We start from the raw sequence: 16,079 nt of genomic DNA, 5'->3' as shown, positions 1-16,079 counted from the left end.
AGCCCACATCATTTATCATATGAGAATAATAACATTGTCCAGTCTCTGTTTGCTTTACATAAAGCATAATGCAGATCATGAGGATTTACTGTGCAAATATTGCTTTTATGATAAGACGCTTCACTTTCATAATCCAGGAAGTATCCAGTGGAGCCGTCAGCTGTCTTGCATTCATCCCTATTCAGGGTGTCGGGAGAAGGTAGTGGAACCTCGGTGCCCATGATCCAGAACACTTCTGATGAGCATGGACTCCTTAATCTTCCACCCCTTCAGAATTCTCTGTTTCCTCTGAGCTTATCTGTAATCCACATGGTAGCTGGGAGGAAATAGATCTTCCCACAAAGAATACATTGTTGTGAGCTCTTCCTGTTGTGATGCAACATATTTGTGGGTAGTTTGTTACTGATTCATAAACTTTACACCCATAAGCTTTACGATCATTCTAGGGAAGCTGGAGGCAGAACACAAATAAGACAAATGAGGAGATGGATTAATTCTGTAAAGGAAGCCACAGCCTTGAATTTACAGGAACTGAGCAGGGATGTCTAGATAAGACATCTTGGAGGACTTTCATTTGTAGGGTCTCCATAAGTTGGAAATGACTTGATGGCAGACAGACAGATCTCTATTCTCTCTTTCCATCCATGCTTTATTTGAAAAAGAACATTTTGCAAATAATGTAAGTGTTGCCCAGCGACATGGAACCAGCAATGAAAAAAGAAAAAGACGTCCCAGGAGCTTCTTAGGGAGTTGGCCACAGGGAGACATGTCAGCTCTGTACCAAAAGCTGAGAAAACAAGTCCAGTACTATGAGGGTATCAGGAGAAAGAAGAACTTCCAGAAGAGGAAGAAGAAGTGCAGGGATGGGAAGGTATTTGACTTTACAATTAAACTGAAATCCATCCATGCTCCGTTGATTATTCTTCAGCAGAGGAGAAGCAATTGAGGGAGAAATATTTCATTTCCTCCTCCCACTTCAGGTGTGGCATGCACTGTTTGATATCCTGTAACCTTGCCTGTGCAGCTTTGCCATGAGCAGTCCACCTGCTGCATGAACAGATAGACTTTCAGTTCTGCAGGAGTTGGCAGCAGGAAGCAATCCTCCTGTGAACCAGGTAAAATCTCTCTGCTTTCTCTGAGTTGGGATAGTATTTATTTATTGCTTGGTTGTATGTATTATATCTCCGCACACACTGCCTGAAGTGCCTTCAGGTAGCTTATTCCCAAATATATCATTTATATTCTGAAAACACATTTAGAACAATGAAAACCATACACAGAATCTACTTTGTGATTGTTTACTGTCTACTGAGAAGTAAGTCCACTGAGTTCTTAGTAGCTCACTGCCAGGTAAGGCTGCTCGAGGATTGCAGGCTCAATTGGTACTGGAAGGATTAGGTTAAAATGTAAATGTTAGATCAGAGAAGGTGATAACACACCCTCCAGCTCAGTTAACTATCACTGTCCAGATACCTGTGGAGTGACCTCAGTAGTACTGGAAGTATATTTTATGGTTAATTAATACATCAGGGTTGGCTTGCCAGTCTCAGCTGCAGTCATGACTTCCAAAATAATTCTATGTATGCATATTCAGAAGTCAAAACTATTTTTATTTGATTCATTCCATTATGCAACCAACGTTGGACATAGTGGCTGTTACCTTGAAAATGCAGATCAATAGTTTAGGGGATTCCTACTGAAACCAGCCATAACCTGGGTTTCCAGGGCCTTGACAATGGCCAGGGGTCCCTTTGCCCAAGCTGAGTCTGTTCAGCCAACTCTGTCTTGTTCCTGTCGAACGCAGGTCTGTCCATAGTGACAAATGCCTCCGTTATATAATGTTGTTGAAAAAGCTGCTTTTCCAGTCGTCTCTAAGGGTGATTTACAACTGGCCAAACAGATGTCTCGTTAGCAGATCCTTTCACGCATGTCACTGAGGCAGTGAGCATGTCCTACCTATCTTGGTGTGTTTATTTCTGTATGCGCCCTTTGCTGGGGATGTTGAACAGATGGGGAGGATGCTGAAGGTATACCTTGCCTAAGATGCCAAAATACTCTGACATGGCCCTGGATTCCATTTGCGCCTGTGTGTCCCCTCATCTCCTGCAGATGTTCATAGTTCATCTAGGTCCATTCTGAGGCATGCCAGACACTGGAAACAAACACAAGCCGCTATACACCTGCACACCCTGGAAGTAAGAAAAGCACTTTTGCAATCCTGTGGTGCTGTGGTTTAAACCACTGTGCTGCTGGGCTGGTTGATCGAAAGGTCACCGGTTCGAATCTGCGTAATGGGGTGAGTTTCTGTTGCCCCGTCCCAGCTCCTGCCAAGCTTGCAGTTCGAAAGCATGCAAATGCAAGTATATAAAAAGGTACCACTTCAGTGGGCAGGTAACAGCTTTCCGTGCACTTCGGTGTTTAGTCATGCCAGCCACATGACCACGGAGACTGTTTGGGGACAAACGCTGGCTCCCTCGGCTAGGAAACGGAGATGAGCACCACCCCCTAGAGTCAGGCATGGCTGGACTTTAATGTCATTGGGAAATCTTCACCTTTATTTGCATTTTAGAATGCTACTGGCTGCTTCTGGTAGCTATTACCTCTGATGGGCGACACTTTCTTACCTCTCACCTAACCATCTCCTAGAGTATTTATGACATGTGTGCGATTTTTTCTCTTTACATGAGAGGAAACCTGCCCATCTACAAGCACATCCATATGCCTTTGGAGGAGAAGGCTTAAAGCACTGGTCTGGATCCAGTCCAAAGCACTGGTCTGGATCCAGTCCAAACACTGGTTTGAATTCAGAGCAGGTTAGCTGAATTTACTTCCCACTGAAATTAAGGAACACCGTAATGACTAAGTTGATCTCACTTCTTTCAATGGGATCTGAGCTCAACTAGAGACTGAGCAAACTTCTCAATCTCAAATACTATCAAGTGAGCACCTCGAAGCTGGCTTGCTTGATAATCGTTTTAAGAACTCCTGCATTGCCACAGCATTCCCCTGGTCCCCAGGCACCTGTCCACCTTTTTCCACAGCCACCCATCTGGGAAACACTACGGCTGCATGAAGTGGTCAGGACTTAAAGCAGAATAGCTGCGACCGCATCACAGCACCTTTGTAGCATCCCCCAATGCAACAAAGCACGAGCAGCTCCAAGGAAGCAGAAGAGGTGCCCGGCAGGTGGAGGACCATCAGCCGTCGTGCCCATAGGCAGCCAGCCACACAATTGCTGCCTTGCGAAGCGTGCAGTCGCCGTTTCCAGAGAAGCAACCAAACCCTCCCTCCACATTCGGCTCTTAGGGTAATGCCAAGCCTCATTTCTCCTCAGGCTCATCCGGGTCCCAGCCACTGCCGCTCCCAGCTTTCTGCCATCTCCTGTTCTCCCCGAGCCTGATGGAGTAGCATTCGACTTTAATGTCATTGCATGTTAATGTTTAATGTGTATACTGTGATTATATTGCACTGATTATTTTTAAGGTTATCTAAGAATTATTTTGTTCCAAAGGGCAGCCACTAAGGATCTTAGAAATAAATAAGAAATATGATCTGCTAGGAATTGTTCCCTGGAAGAAGAGGAGCACTGCACACCAACAGGGCACCACCTGAACCTAACCAACAATGGCCGGCTTCCCTCCTCTGTTTGCAAACAGATAGAAAAGAGCAAAAACGTTGTGCTTGTTCACACAGTTTTGAGAATTTCAGCCTGGAGCTCAGTGCAGATGGAAATGTGCCTATGGCAGGCTTGAATGGGGCTCAAAGACAGAGATCCCAATTTAAGCAAAAATCCCATACTTTTAACATACATTTCATCTATAATCTCCAGTAGACCCATTGGTAAGAAGTTCCTTCCAAGCTTACAGTCTAGTTATTGCACTAAATTTTAATTATTGCACTGGATTTTAAGCCACTGCACCTACATATGATTAAGTTCTGTGTTGCATTATAATCTATTGATTACTTACTTATTACATTTCCATACTGCCTGAGAGCAAAAAATACAACCCTAAAATAGAAGGTTTATTTTAAAACAGAATGCAGCCAGATACTTGGGTTGTATGTGAAACTTGAGGCACATCCAAAAATTGAAAGTGTAAAAAGAAAGTGTCACACTCATTAGGATGTGAAGGTAGCGATGATAATTATCATTGCTGCAAATACTGTCACTGGGCACAGACAAGGCTGGTTAAAATTTCCATAAAATGCCTAGACGAGTTGTGGGCACAGTTAGCACAAGGTGTGGTGTTGAAGTGAGACATGTGGCCCACTTCATCTGGTCAGGGAAAACAAGAACATGCTAGATGAGATCAAGGGCTCATCTAATCCAGGATTCTGTTTTTGAGGGGACCAATGGGATGCCCTCAGCAAACCCACTAGTAGGACATTAGCATGGCATCACCTTCTGCCCATATTCTCCAGAGGGTGCTGGAAGCAGCATCAGCCATCAGGACGAGCAGCCACAGATAGCCTCCCCCTCCAGGGATTTGCCCAATCTTCTTTTAAACCCATCCTAATTTGTGGCCATGACTACAGCTTGTGGAAGCAAATTCCACAGCTTAATTATGAGCTGTGTGAATAAGTACCTCCTTTTTCTGCCCTGACCTTCCCACCAACCAACTTCCTGAGATGACCCGTTCAGGTTCCAGCATTACCAGAGAGGAAGAAAAAATGTCTCCCTGTACTTTTTCCATACCATGCATAATTTTGTCCGTCTTTATCAAGATTCCCCTTGCTCACTTTTTTCCTAAACTAAACAGTCCAAAAATAGGAGAAAGCAGCAACAGAAAAAAGCTATGCTTGGGGCCGTTGCTGCTCCAGGAAGAAATAAAGCCCTCTGCCCAAGTTTAAAGAGTAACTTACATCTAAAGTGCTAATAATAGGAGAAGCAAGTAAATGATTAGGCAGCTGCACGCCATTGTGCGCTTACAAACACAGAACAGTGAAAAATCTGTCCCTGCGTGCTCCTTTGGACTCCCATGTTGGACAGAACCAAGAGCATGCCTTTGCATCAGATGGATTTTGAAGGGTTTGGAGTGGAGTCCAATAATTTAGGATGGATCTGGGCAGAAAGTCTGCCTGGTAATTTGCTGATATATTTCAAAGAGGGGTCAATTGCTGGCCCCAAGCAAAAAGTAACCTATGACAACCCAGGCTCTTGTTGAACCAAAAGGTCCGTGTCCTGGTGTGCGTTTGCCCAAAATGCACAACAGGAAGTTTCTCTTTTGAAGGATTTGTTCACAAGAATAACTGACTACCAACAAATCATTCCAGAAGGTGCGCCTGAGGAGGCCTCAGCTGGTCCTTTAAATATATTGATCATGAAAGGCTTACACATAACACAGTTAACATTTTGTAATAGGTTACAGAAGTAAAAAGTTGCAATGGTGAACTTTCCTGCCCACATACCAAAGCAGAGAGAAGATGCTAGGAGGAGGATGGGGAAGTTCGGTGTGAATTGCCCTTTGTTTGGGCAGCTTTTATCTGTCAAGGGTCAACTGGCTCTCTCTGGAATGGTGTCTGGTTAAAATTCAGTTTCATTTCAAGGATGCGCAAATGCGAATTTCTACAAAAGAGGGTTTTTCTCTGGGCCAGCTATGTGTCAATGGCTGCATGATTTAACCAATGAAAGTTAAACATATTGATCCGTACATCACTCTTTTCAATGTCATTTGCCAGATCACTCCTGACTTTTTACCTAAACTGATACCTCAGGAGTGCCTAACCTTTCTTTGCTTCCCCATGATTCTTTTCTCTGCCTGTTCCCTAAATCACCCACAAAAGCTTAAGTCAGGAGTGCACAGATCATCACCTCTAACTCTTCTTCCATGTACATCAGTCACTATCCATGTCTGAACAGACTACCCAGATGTTTTATGTCACGAACACATTTTCTGGGGTTTTAGTTTTCCAAGGTTTTTCAAAAAAGCAGGTTTGTCATATTATGTCCAAGATATTGATGGAAGTAGAGATACATCTGTAGTGTCAGCGATACAGGCTCAGTTCCATGTTGGGGGGCAAGCATTTGAGTCTGGGTTTCTTGCGGAATTAACTTGTTTGGTTGATTCTGTTCAGTCTTAAATGCTGTGTCCATTGAAACATAAAGTAGCATTAGTTACAGGACACCATGATACTCGGTTGTTATGGAATCATCGGTGCAGCACGACAAGTGATCACCCATCCGCAGCCTCCAACACATGCTGGGAGCAAGATGTCTTGGCTCCATCTCGAAGAGACGGCCAGGAAGAGGCTGCCCCACTGGGGGCCATTGAGTCTGCCTCGCCCAGGGGTGCCCCACAGCCTGGGGGAGGCACTTGCAAGTGGCTGATCTAATGCTGCAACGGTGACGTGTTCTCAACTGCCTAGCAGCATTACAAGGTCAAACAGTGACTGAACAAGTCCAAGCGTGCACAAAGATTATTTTTGTTTGTTTCCTGTATTATACAAACTAGCTGGATGTGAATACAGACAAGAGGCAGGGCACCTGCTGATCCATCTATTCAGCAAAGCTTTGAACCAAAGCTTGGTTCCTGGTCTTTTCAGTCACCTTGCTCACAGTCTCTGATAGCGCTGTGTGCAGCTGATACAAAGCATTTTTACAAGGTACGTCCAGGTGGAGGCTACTGTGTGTGACAAACAGGGGTTTAAATCTTTCACCCTGCCTCTCCCTCACCTTAGCGCTTGGTGAAGGAGGCATTCGATTGCCAGGTGACTGTTGCACCTGTGTTCGAAGCACATTGTCCTGGGGCCAGGGCTGGCCTCAGATTATTAGGGGTACTAGGGCAAGACACCCTCAGTGAGTCCCCTGCCCCATGGGGTTCGCCCTTTCACCACCATTATCGCTACCTGCTGCTCTCACGCCTCTTCCTGCTCATCGTTGCTTTCTCTGGCCTGCTTGGCATCAGAGAGGACGGAGGCTGTGGCGTCCCTCCTCCTCCTCCTCCTCCTCTTCACCATCACCCTTGCCTAGGTCAGAACAAGATGCAGATGAACCAGCAAGGGAGCTGTTTGCAGTTGCAGTGAGGATGATGAGAAATGGTCTTCTGCTGCAGTTTTTTTTTGTTTTGTTTTTGTTTTTTGTTTTGCTCTATCCTATTTATCATTTATTTTAAATGTCCTATATACCGTCTGATTATTATAAAATCTCAGGACAGTTTACCTAGCTAGATTGGAGTGAGAATCCAGTGCATCGTGACCTGAGTTCGTTGAAGGAGGGGTGGGCTAGAAATGAAAGCCAGGATGGTTTAGTGGTTAGAGCATTGGACTGGGACTCAGAAGATCCCAGTCCCCACTCAGGCACAAAGTTCACTAGGTGACTTTGGGTCAGTCACTGATGCTCAGACTAATCTTGCAAGAAGGAAAAAAGACAAGATATAAAAGTAATACATAAAACATGATTTAAAATGCAATCAATTGATAATCAATATTATCAGTTTGTCACCTCTGATTTTCTTTCATTTTAGCATTTTGTTCAACGTACACAAAACAATTTTTTTACTGTATACAAAACTTTTTTAAAATTCAAATCAAATCATCAGGAAAAGAAAGAAAGTTCTTTTCTTTCCACAGGAAGTTTCTCTTACCTCCTAGTTTTGCAGGTTACATTTATTCCGTGCATTCTTTTTACGCCATCTGAACTGTCTTCTGTTTTCACCACTTAGGTCCTGTGAGGTGGCCAGAATGGCAAATTTTAGAGGCCATGCTCTTCCGGGAAGTTTCTTCATCCTTTTTGGCCTCTGGTGGTCTGTGAAATACTCGCTGAAACACCACATCAGGAAGTTGAACAAAAGTGGTCAGGTGCACCATAGCTTTGAGCGTCTGGAGCTCATTGAAGGATCAGTCAAAGTTGCCTTTTCAATAATAGGTGAGGCTCACAATATGAGTATTTGCCAAATATCAGGACTGCACCACCTGCAGTCCCCAATATCTGGACAGGGACAGACAAATACGTCAGCTTCAGTTTCTCTCAGTTATGTTTTTCCAGACTCGCATTTGGTACATTATGAAATGGTGAGGATTTTTTTTACAGATGATATGAAAAAACCATCTTTTTCTTTGCATTTCTCTAACACACACTTACTCAGACACACTTTTGGATGGAACATTAATACATCCAATTTTACTTATTTATTTTGCAAGCACTTTCCCGACAATAATGAATATTTAGCAACACATTCACTAATATCTTAAAGTGCACTTCCATGAATATAGATATTTTTGTAGAATTGTTTTCATTGGAAAACTCAACTGTACTGTTTCAAGAAGCATGCATTTTAAACAATAACGGGATTTAGTTTGTGTATTCATTTGGCAATGCCTAATTATTCAAGTCTGCTTTAAAATGCAGACTAAAAGTTCAATCTGAGTCAAGTTTAGGCAGAAACAAGTCCTACAACTCCCATCTTTCACTGGAATATTGGGAGTTGTGACCCTTTTTTTCTATGGAAACATGCATGGGATTATGTCCATAGAGCCAAAATTGGTTTCACATTACTCACAAAATTATTTAGGCTGGGACTGCTTTAAATACCAGACATAGGGCTTCCTGGTTTTCATCAAAACCTGTTCAGTTTTTTATTAATTGATCAAGATATCTTTGATACCTTAATCCAGATGTCCCAAACTTGGTGCCCTCCAAGTGTTTTGGACCACTTACTTCATCACACCTCACAGTTAATCATGACGGTTGAGATTGATGACAGCTGCCATCCTAAATATATGGATAGAGCATGTTGGAGATCCCTCAACATTCTTCTGCACTTCGTACCATGCTGAATCATGGATTAATCTAGCCAACTACATTGTTCGCTGTGCTTTCCCAACGTCCTTTTGGGCTTTGGGAAGGGCCAGAGCTCAGGGGGAGAGAGCCTGTTTTGCATGCGTCCAATCCCTGACAGCTCTAGGGAGGACTGGAAAGAACCCTGCTTCAACCATGGGAGAGCTTCCCGGTCTTTGCCAACAATATTGAGCTAGATGGACCAAGAGCTGGTTCTGATTCAGTATAAGGCATCCTAGGTTTCTACCTGCGTGAGGTCTGGTGTGGATTTTTGTTAATGAATTCTATTTTAGTTTTGTTTTGCTGTTTTAATGATTTTTTGCTATTTTTATTTTGCTGTTGATTTCTATAGTGCTCTGACAATGTACTGATTTGGAATTAGATGATAGCTGTTGTTAGCATTTGAATAATGAGGTGTGGACATTTTAAGAGAATAAAATAACTAAATGAAATATTGCAACCCTGTGGACATTTTAAGAGAATAAAATAACTAAATGAAATATTGCAACCCTGCCGCCATCCAACACTCAAAGACCATCTCCTGCTGTGGGTATAAATGATGGAAAAGCTAGCATAACTGTTCAAGAGCACTGTTCCTCCTTCTCCTTCTCCCTGAATTCCATGGGCATGTGCAGACCAAAACCTGTACTTCTCAGTTCCTAGTCTAACTATTGCACTGACTCTCAACTGGCTCTTTCAACATACCTTTGAGCAGAGCTGCTCACCTTTTCTTTCTGTTGCTTAGGGATCCTTGCTGAGCAGTTTGTTCCAGATGGTCCCCACTTGCATCTCTACAATCAAGAGCAACATCATTGGATGTACCTGATGAATTGGCAGCATTCGACCATGTATCTGTTCTTTGGCATCTCCGGAGCAATGGACATACTCACCTATTCACCAGCCAAAGCACCTGTAGGCCTGGATCGCCTCACGCTTGCTATTGCACTCTTTGTTGAAGGTAGGTACTCAAATTGAGGCTCACGATGCTTCCAGAATATGGCTGCATGCAAGCGCTCCCCTTCCCAAGATGTCATGCAGCAATTCCAGTTTTTCCTTCTTAATGGATTCCCTAAGATAAGGATTGTTGAGAGAAGCAATAGAATGACATACGAGGGTTACACATAGATGACACCACCATCTGGACCTCCCATAAAACTCCATGAATGGGGTACGACAATTCCACATTAAATGCTTCATCTGGAAGCACCCTTGAAATATTAGCAAGTAGATATTGGAAGGTAATTGTACCAAGGTCAAAACTCTCCTCCGTCTTGCTCACTGACTGATGGTGGCTTTAGAGTGTGTCAGACAGATGTTTCCCAGCCCCATCTGGAGATGTCAAGGACTGGGCCTGGGATTTTTTGAATACTACAGATCTCTAACACGGTGTCATTGCTTAATGGTGTAGTTGGGGGAGGGAAAGTCTGGAACAAGTTGTGGTTCTCCTGAAGGTTAATTTTCACAGCTTGGGCTTGTTCCCTTACCCTACACTGTCCATGGATCGTCAGATGACATCCATGCAAAGGAGTGACTGCCGTATTGGTGCACCAGCCATGACCCTTCCTGAGTCGTTCTGCTTTGCCAACAGTTATCCATGCCTTGGTTATATCAGGTTTAGTCTACTGCAGTGTGCTCTGTGTGGAAATAATCTTGAGGAGCACCCAGAAAAAAATATTTGGATCAATGATCTGATTAAGACTTCTTCATGTATGCATATAGTTTACCCAGAGAGTCAACAGTGCAGTGTGGTTCTTTCTCAGGCAGTTGAAAGTGGGATAATCATTTACAGTACATAAATTCTTCCTGCTTTTGCCAGGCTATCTCTTTGGTGTGAAACGGAGGTGAGCACCGCCTGTAGAGTCGGACATGACTAGCATACATGTGTCAGGGAAACCTTTACCTTTTACCAAGAAATGTTACAAGCTGTTGTAGAAACCTTGCAAAACCCATTTCACTAAGAGCAGTAGATCACAGGGCAAAATCAACATACTTGATTCAAAATCAAGCCAAATCCCTTAAAAAACATTGTGTGCCTCCAACCTTAACAGCTCTTTCTTGCATCTTTTCACGTTCAGTTTTCTCTCATAGGACCCGTGACTAAATATTGGACAGGAAAGTCACATGAGCCTACACAGGGTGGAGACTATAACCAGCAAAACTGAAGATTATATTTTGGCTGAAGTCAGGCTAGGGATCATGGAGAAATCCACTGCAGAGTCAAATGAATTCAGCTTTTCTATGAATCTGACCTGCAGATTCTTCAGTGGATGACCTTTTTTTCCAGATCGTCCAGATTCTGGGGACTTGCAGACTTTCTCTCTTCCTCTCCTCTCCTCTCCTTGTAGATGAGCACAATTGCATTTGTGCTCATTCACATCAGCTAATGCACATTTACACAAGTAAAATGAATTTCACCAAAAACAAAACCAGGTCCATCAGTGAGTAGAAGATGCAACAAAAACTGCCCGACAATCTAAGAAACAGAGATGGAACTGATTTAACAAAATCCACACATCCTGAAGCCAAGCTGCTCTTCTTATACCAACCCCTAATTAATGGCAGGGAATCAAAGGCTCCCCATACAAGCTGCTCTAGATCCCTCAGGTGGTGCAAGGCAGCCATCCGTTGTCATGCTGCAATAAATGGCTAGCAGAGGTTGCTCTTGTCTTCCATCCATCAGGCTTCACCCCTGCAACTTGCTTATCCCCAGAGAGCAATTAATGCCTCTCTAGGCAATGTTGAGGGTTGTCTGCTGGTCTGCTTTCACCTGGAGTTTGAGACTGAAGCAGCAGACTCACTGACTGAGATTCACACTGAGAAAAACATTGCTTCCATGTCTAATTTCCATGGAAGTCTGCAGCCTAAATTTCGGGCCTTCCTTGTATTAAGCGGGGCAAATAGATCAGAGCAGGAGACAGGCTGTTTCTCCTCTTCATGTTTCTTGGTGTGTTCACTTGGGAGCCATTAGAAGATCTTTTGCAATTTCAAGACTGGGATAGGGAAGACAAAGAGAGAAGGAAGGAAGATTAGGAGATTATGGGACAAAGGCTAGAGGGTCTTCAGGTCCAACCCAGACATTTTTGATTGGTGTTGAACTTGTGCCATATTAAATGTAACCATAAACAACAATTAGAGTCCTTTAGGATATGGATTCAAAAGGAGTTTATACATATAAAGAACTTGTCAAAGTTGAAAGGATAATCTTACATAAGGAATTTGCCCAGAAGTTGCCAGGTAAGAACTCCTGCTTTATAGCTATAGTTACTGCTCACAGTAAAATGGTTATCAGTGGCATAAAACTGTGATTTATGAGTGCAGAATGCCCACATCTATGAAACAGGTCTGCAAATTTTATGCCTAAGATTGGCATCTTATCACTCTTGTGCCTTCTAGTATCCACCATGCACAAAAAACACACACCTACTTTCCTTAGGAGATGAAATCACAGTTGGAATTTCCATTCAGAGCTCAAAGCAACCTGCCAGAATTGAGGTTATTTGGACACCATTTAGGGACCCCATGAGATCAGTCCATTTCATCCACTCTAGTTCACATGGACTGAGAGGGCACAAGCATCTTGAGGGCTGGCCAGCCTAGTCCTGATCTAGGTGCCATCCTTTTGGAGGGGCTTTCATACCGTCAAAGAGGTACTGCCTGTCCTAGAGCAGCCTGTTCCTTTGACGCAGGAGGGATGACGGCTGCTTGGGATGTGAAGGAATTGCTGTAAACTTCTATGCCATCCATGCTCTCCTCTAGTGCATATGTGAGTCAAGGCTGGGGAACATGACAGGAGCATCAACACACACACACACACACACACACACACATGTTTGCACACTGTATAAAGCCAGTGGGAGGGTCATCATTTCTTTAAGCAACCAATTCACAGGTTCTAATTTCCCTCCTGCCTGGATTTAACGCATCGGCTCATTTTCCCCTGACCTATCACAAGGAATGCCATTGGAAAGCTTGAAAATACTGATATGCCAACTCAGTGCTGTTCATTCTGCCATGGATGATGCTATAGTAGAATATGGAGTGCCCCTTTGTAATTCAAGTATGTCTTCATAAGAGTGATAATGCAATATATGTTTTTCTGTGACTGCAATTTTGAATGTGGCATGCATCTCAACAGGCTTCCTTTTCTACTTCCACGTCAGCAATCGACCCATGCTGGACCAACACATCCATTCCCTGCTCCTGACGGCCATCTTTGGGGGTGCTGTCAACACCTTCATCGAAGTTTTCCTCCGAGACAACATAATCTTGGAGCTCTTCCGCGTCACCCTTGCCCTTCTGCAAGGAACTTGGTTTTGGCAGGTTGGCCACACTCCTTATTGTGACGGCATTCAGGATGGGCATTTGTATGCATTTTTAATGTTTTAATTATCACTCTGCCGTCCACTTTAAGTAGCTGGACACCTTGTTCATATTCTTCCTTTGTTGCCTGACCCTGCTTCTACCTCCTGTACATATTCTTTTTTCTTTGAGGTTGTCACTTAGCTCTTTGTGGAGCCACATGGGTTTCCTCTGTCTTCTTCTATACCTTTTTCTTGTTGGAATTGTTTGTAGTTGTGCTTGGAGAATCTTCCTTTATCTTATTTACATTAATATTGTCTCCTGCTGTTGCTCATATTTACTTTCTGTCCAGATAGGTTTTGTGCTGTACCCACCATGGGGAGAACCAGTTTGGGATGAAAAAGATCACAGCAACATGATGTTCATTACTATGTGCTTTTGTTGGCATTATGCCACAGCTATCCTCATTACAAGTGTGAACTATATCCTGATTCATTGGTAAGCATTCTGGAAACTTAAAATCATTGGCCTTGATCCACATAAAATGGCATTGCACATGACCCTCCATGCACAAAACATGCACCATTCATTTTATTTTGTAAGAAAATGTGCAGGGTATCACAAACTTCAGTAAGTAACTAAGGCAAGGCATGGGGTTGGCTTGCAAAACAGGCTAATCCATGAGCAAGAAAACAAGTCAAGAAGATTGCTGTCTTTTATTGTTTCTGTAATGTTTCCTTGCAGTTATTGTTTTATAGCGTCTTCAGTGCTGTTTACATTTTATTTGTGCTGTATTCTCTCTGCCCAGATTGGGCAGAAAGAGTGGGCCATCAACCAGAGTGCACATACTGCTTGCTTGGGCATGCATAGGAATGTCATATGACTGTTAGACTTAAGCTTCAAGTCAGTGTTAGGAAAGCCTTTATCCTGATGCTTGTCCATGGACCTGGAACTACGCTAGATTAGATGGACAAAATGAGCTGTCTACAAGACCCAAGGAGAGGCCTTCTCTCCTAGTTTATAATCTATAAACTTCAGATTATATTGTCCTGAAGCTTAACTACATCAGGTAATATTGGCCAGTATACTAATACTGTCTTTCTGCATACTCCTGAATGTATGGAAACACTGCCAGTGGTTGGGGTTGGGGTTAGGGGCCAAAGTCTGGAAGTAGTTTGGGTTGGGCAGACAAAGCAAGCATTCAACCAAAGTACCCTGCATGCTTCCTTTCAACATTTGGTGGTTCAGGAATTATAGAGTTTTTACATGTTAGAGGGATGCATTTAACATTGTTTTAAGAGTTGAAGTGCATCCTTCCTTCTCCCCACCACAAAAGGTGAGCAAAGCAAATAGTGCAAATTTAGAATTTTTTAATATATAATTTAAATAGGTAGGGAGTAAATGTCACCATAATGTGGAAGATTACGATCAGGGGACCCTTGCACTTTTGTTTTCAGTCTGCTTTTCAAATGCTGTTGATGGACTGTAATTCTGTATCTTTGCACTGGAACTGCGCATGACAGCCATTCAAACTCTGCTTGTCATTGTTCACAGTTACATCAGGAACTGTCGAAGAAATGATGGGCAAATAGAGTTCAGGCTTGGGATTTGGAAGAAGAAGCATGAGAACATTGCACACACGGCCCTCTTAAATGGATCCGATGAGGAATGAGCCAAGATGCCTGCTTTGTTGGTGTCTCTCATCTTCAGAAGACTCAAGAATCAAACTTCGGAAGTATTAGAGAATACAGTTCCCAAGAATGTTCTGCTGCAGAAAACCAAAGCACCTGTGCTGTCAGAAGGCTGCAGTGCATCAGATTTCTTTACATCTCCTTACCATGAAATGTATCATTATGTAGACTCCACTTCCCCAAGTAAGTGAGAAGTTCTGGAGGTGCAACACTTGATGATATTTGGTTTCCTTTTAAAGAAGGTCTTAATGAACTTATGACATAAGATGAGGATGAGTGAAAGCAGACAGATTAAAGCCTACATGAGATGTCCAAAGATTAGCAGCTTTAAACTATAGTAAAAAAATAATGTATTTTTAGAAGCCCATATACAACTAGGGTGCTGGCTTTGTATCAGAAGGAGCTGGACTGACATTCCTGTTTCATCAGACATTCCATCAGTCCAATCAACTTTGTGGGGTTGTCATCCATGCAAAATAGATCATTTCACTTATGCCACCGAAGCATCTTAGTTGGAAAGATGGAATGCAAATGGAACCCAACTTCAACCCTGGAGTGGATATCTAGCAGAGGCAAGCTACAAGTGCTACAAATTTCAGCTACTCTTCCGAAGCACACCTATGTGACGAAGAAACTTACTTTGACACAATAATTGTTATTTTATAAGGTTCTGGATGCCTCTGTCCAATCTCTTTCTGAAGCTCTCCATCCTTCCAAGTTCTCTTGTTTTATGTATGAACTCCTGAAGAGACATATTTCTCCAGCTGCTACGCCAGCCAGCCATCCCAAGTTTCATCATTCTACTCCTTCTTCCACTTCCTAAAAAGCACCAGCGTTCATCAGAGACAGGCATTTCATACCATCCTCACATACCAAGTTGGGTAGTCACCTGGATGGTCACATGACTATTCTGAGAAGTGCCTCCCAGGTGGAAATGCTATTTTATTTTTAAAAAAGAAACAAATGGGCTGCTAAAAGCATGAAGGGAGGTTTTCTAAAACAGAAAGAAAGCCTGTAATTTACCAAAGGTACAAATGTCTGCATGCATTTCTCATTGCAAAGTTTGAATAAATGCAAATTTTGAAGGATTTTAGTTTGTATATGGTTCAAAAGTACAAAGTTAAATAAATGCACATTAAAATGAAACCTGGACTGATTTCTCCTTCACTCCTAGTGACAGAAATGTAAACTATATAATGACTCAAATGCTTAATTTTGCCACTTCCCATCTTATGAATTGCTTTTCTATTTCAGCTGTTTTAAGAAAAAATGCTACTATCAAATATTGTATTTTTAAGTTGATTGCCATGATC

At 42.8% G+C, this 16,079-nt stretch overlaps 1 protein-coding gene across 1 annotated transcript; it reads left to right on the top strand.

Moving 5' to 3' along the window:
* The first annotated feature begins 980 nt into the window (after positions 1–980).
* Positions 981–14,747, top strand: LOC123028092 (transmembrane protein 45B-like). The gene is made up of 6 exons (XM_044439604.1): positions 981–1,115; positions 7,662–7,864; positions 9,522–9,734; positions 12,912–13,096; positions 13,428–13,573; positions 14,630–14,747. The coding sequence occupies exons 2-6, from the start codon at positions 7,681–7,683 to the stop codon at positions 14,745–14,747; spliced, it is 846 nt and encodes a 281-aa protein (XP_044295539.1). The 5' UTR covers positions 981–1,115; positions 7,662–7,680.
* The last annotated feature ends 1,332 nt before the right edge of the window (positions 14,748–16,079 follow it).

The sequence above is a fragment of the Varanus komodoensis genome, unplaced genomic scaffold, assembly GCF_004798865.1.
Source record: "Varanus komodoensis strain SLA01 unplaced genomic scaffold, ASM479886v1 scaffold35, whole genome shotgun sequence".
Taxonomy (NCBI): Eukaryota; Metazoa; Chordata; class Lepidosauria; order Squamata; family Varanidae; genus Varanus; species Varanus komodoensis.
Note: the sequence above shows the minus strand (reverse complement) of the source record. Positions and strands in the feature narration are given on the sequence as shown.